The sequence below is a fragment of the Montipora capricornis genome, chromosome 4 (genome assembly GCF_036669925.1).
Source record: "Montipora capricornis isolate CH-2021 chromosome 4, ASM3666992v2, whole genome shotgun sequence".
In the NCBI taxonomy this organism is placed as follows: domain Eukaryota; kingdom Metazoa; phylum Cnidaria; class Anthozoa; order Scleractinia; family Acroporidae; genus Montipora; species Montipora capricornis.
The window spans coordinates 37,371,551-37,374,050 of NC_090886.1; the positions used below are offsets into that span (position 1 = coordinate 37,371,551).

General features: G+C 39.6%; 4 protein-coding genes across 7 annotated transcripts in view; 3 read left to right on the forward strand and 1 right to left on the reverse strand.

Moving 5' to 3' along the window:
• Positions 1-2,473, forward strand: part of LOC138046644 (uncharacterized) — a 7,589-nt gene extending 5,116 nt beyond the window's left edge. The window contains exon 2 of the mRNA XM_068893248.1: positions 2,461-2,473. Within this exon, the coding sequence (XP_068749349.1) occupies positions 2,461-2,473 (13 nt within the window). The remainder of the gene's footprint in view (positions 1-2,460) is intronic.
• Positions 1-2,500, reverse strand: part of LOC138046899 (lysophosphatidic acid receptor 1-A-like) — a 390,671-nt gene that overhangs the window by 61,918 nt on the left and 326,253 nt on the right. The gene's annotated exons all lie outside the window — the stretch shown is intronic.
• Positions 1-2,500, forward strand: part of LOC138046896 (histamine H2 receptor-like) — a 128,520-nt gene that overhangs the window by 39,994 nt on the left and 86,026 nt on the right. The window lies entirely within an intron of this gene.
• Positions 1-2,500, forward strand: part of LOC138046898 (histamine H2 receptor-like) — a 13,644-nt gene that overhangs the window by 8,860 nt on the left and 2,284 nt on the right. For both annotated transcript variants that reach the window (XM_068893505.1, XM_068893504.1), the window contains exon 2: positions 2,461-2,500. This exon is cut by the window's right edge and continues 2,284 nt beyond it. In XM_068893505.1, the coding sequence (XP_068749606.1) occupies positions 2,480-2,500 (21 nt within the window). In that variant the 5' untranslated portion in view covers positions 2,461-2,479. The remainder of the gene's footprint in view (positions 1-2,460) is intronic.

Here is a 2,500-nt window from a genome sequence, read left to right on the forward strand (position 1 = left end):
TAGTAGCTTGGTAAATAGACTTTGTCGCAAAAAATGTAATTAACCTTTACCGTCACTTGCAACTACCTGTCCACACGCGTGACAAAAACATGTTCTGCCGGCCAATCAAAATTCAACGTTGTGACACTAAAACTTCAAAGTTTACCCGCCCACTTGGGAACGTTTTGGCGCCAGTTACGCAAATGATCGTAGCTACATGATTTATTTGCCGTTTGGCAAGACATGGCGTTTGCAATAAATAAACTAGGTAGGAATTTCAAGCAAGGTGTTCAAAACTGCAAAAGACAAAATGCCCGTACGTGTTGCTGACTTTGCTTCCTGTAAAGTGTTTCCGGAGTGGTGTCAAAACGTTCCAAAGTGGGCGGGTAACCTTTGAAGTTTGCTTGTCAAAATTTTGAATTTTGACCGGCCGGCGGAACATGTTTTTGTCAAGTGTGTGAACAGGTAGTTGCAAGCGACAGTAGTTTGTTTATACAAAAAATAAACTTGAGAGTATACTTTGTGGACGTTTTCTTGTTGGCTGCATTGTCAACCAACTTTGCAATTTCTCCATCACTCGCTTCTACAAAAATAATTTTTGTGTCTTTCATGACCAATCAAAAATTTAACTGGAACGTTTGCTCGTTTCCTGGTTTTCTTTCGTAGAAATAAAATCAGAGGCCGGATATCAAATCGGACTACATTGTCCGATTTGTGTCACGTGATCAGTTTTATCCAATGAGAGCCCGCAAAAATTAATCGGTGGGATAATCCCGTGGGGAAGTATAATAATAATAATAATAATAATAATAATAATAATAATAATAATAAGGGAATCTTTGCTGACATCACACTGTTTACATTTTGTTTCGTTAACATACGGGTTTGCTCACAGAAGGCGTCATACTATTTACAAATTGTCTTCAAAAGGTAAAAATCTTCAATTGTCAGCCTTTCAGCTTTGATAACGAGTCAGTGTTCCTAGACATATTATATATCAACTGAAATTTCCTCTTTGTCTTCCTCGCATTATTCAAAAATTTAAAACTGTCTTTTTACCGTCGAACATGGGTGAATATGAGATGAGTGTGTTGCTGTACTTCGTTACTGTTGTTGTTGTTTGAGACTGACCATTATGCATAAACTTAAAACTGTCTTTTTACTCTCGAATACGGATGAATATGAGGTGAGAGTGTTGTTTTTGTTGTTGTTGAGAATATTCCCTGCTTGTAGCAGAGCTCACTCTTTTTTCCGTTGTAGTGTACGGGAAAAGAGACCTCTGCAATGGGTCGAAACTCACTGTGTTGGGCATGCGCGGTGGTAACTTCGCGACCTAATCCTCACGCGTAATACTTCATTTTGTTTGGGCTTGCTAAACAGCAGGGGAATTACTGTATATGAATACGTGGGACACGGCGGGCTCAAGTCACAGACAGCAAACATATTCTGGAGCATGCGTTTTGAAGAGTGTCTTTCAAGGTTGTAGACGACGGTTAGATCCCAGTGAGTTTCAACCCATGGCAGAAGTTTCTTTTCCCGAACTTGTCAGCCCAGTGAATGCAAAAGAAAAGAGAGCTCTGCTAGCAGGGAGGAGACGATATACTTATTGCATGTTAAAATTACAAAGCTTTGGGAATTAAAGATTTTAGGACCTTGAAAAAAAACTGAAAACTCTCTTATATTAGTCATACAGTAAAAATAAATGAAAGAGTCCCGAACATCTCATTATGTTACTCAGTTGATTATTGCACTCATGTAAAAAAATGAGCTAGTTAAAATAAGGCAATCTAGGATTCACTGACCTCATTTGCTTCCTCGGCAAATAAATCACATATCCCCATGTTGCGTGTAAATAACTCTAAACTTACACAGGTATAAAAACAATATTGACGTTACATCTTAAGACCTTAATCTTTTTAAACAAAGATCTCGGGGCGCTTCACGTCAATCGATATTTACAAGAGAAAATGAGGGGACAGAGAGGGAGGCTCAAGGCGTTGGCCGGGATATGTCATGTCCACGAAAGTTATTTTTATTCGGGCGGAAGTCTTTGTTCTAGGGGAAGTCTGTCTTCTGAAACGTCCGCATGCAGTCTTGCCTCGCTCTCAGGCTCTTAGTGAAAAGAGAAAATGATGGCGCACGTGGAAGGTTGATGAATATATATTTTCTTTCAAACATCGGACCGAGGTTGGCCTGCATGCAGACGTCTCGGAAGACTTCCGCTCGTCTAAAAATAACTTTCGTGGACATGACATATCCCAAGGGCTGGACCGGGAGCCTCCTTCTCTGTCCCCTCATTTTCTCTTGATATTTATAGGAATAAGATTTCTAAGTCTGAAAAGCAACCTACCTAAATATCAAAGTGCCACTTGACAGCAATGCACTAGGCGAGATCTGTACTCAACTAGCTTGTTGAAAATACTTTTGCATGTGGAACAGAGGTTTTCTGTCTGACAAATATAACTTTGGTTTTTATTTCAGGTGGTTTCAGTAAAGAACTATGTCTGGCAGTGACAACAGA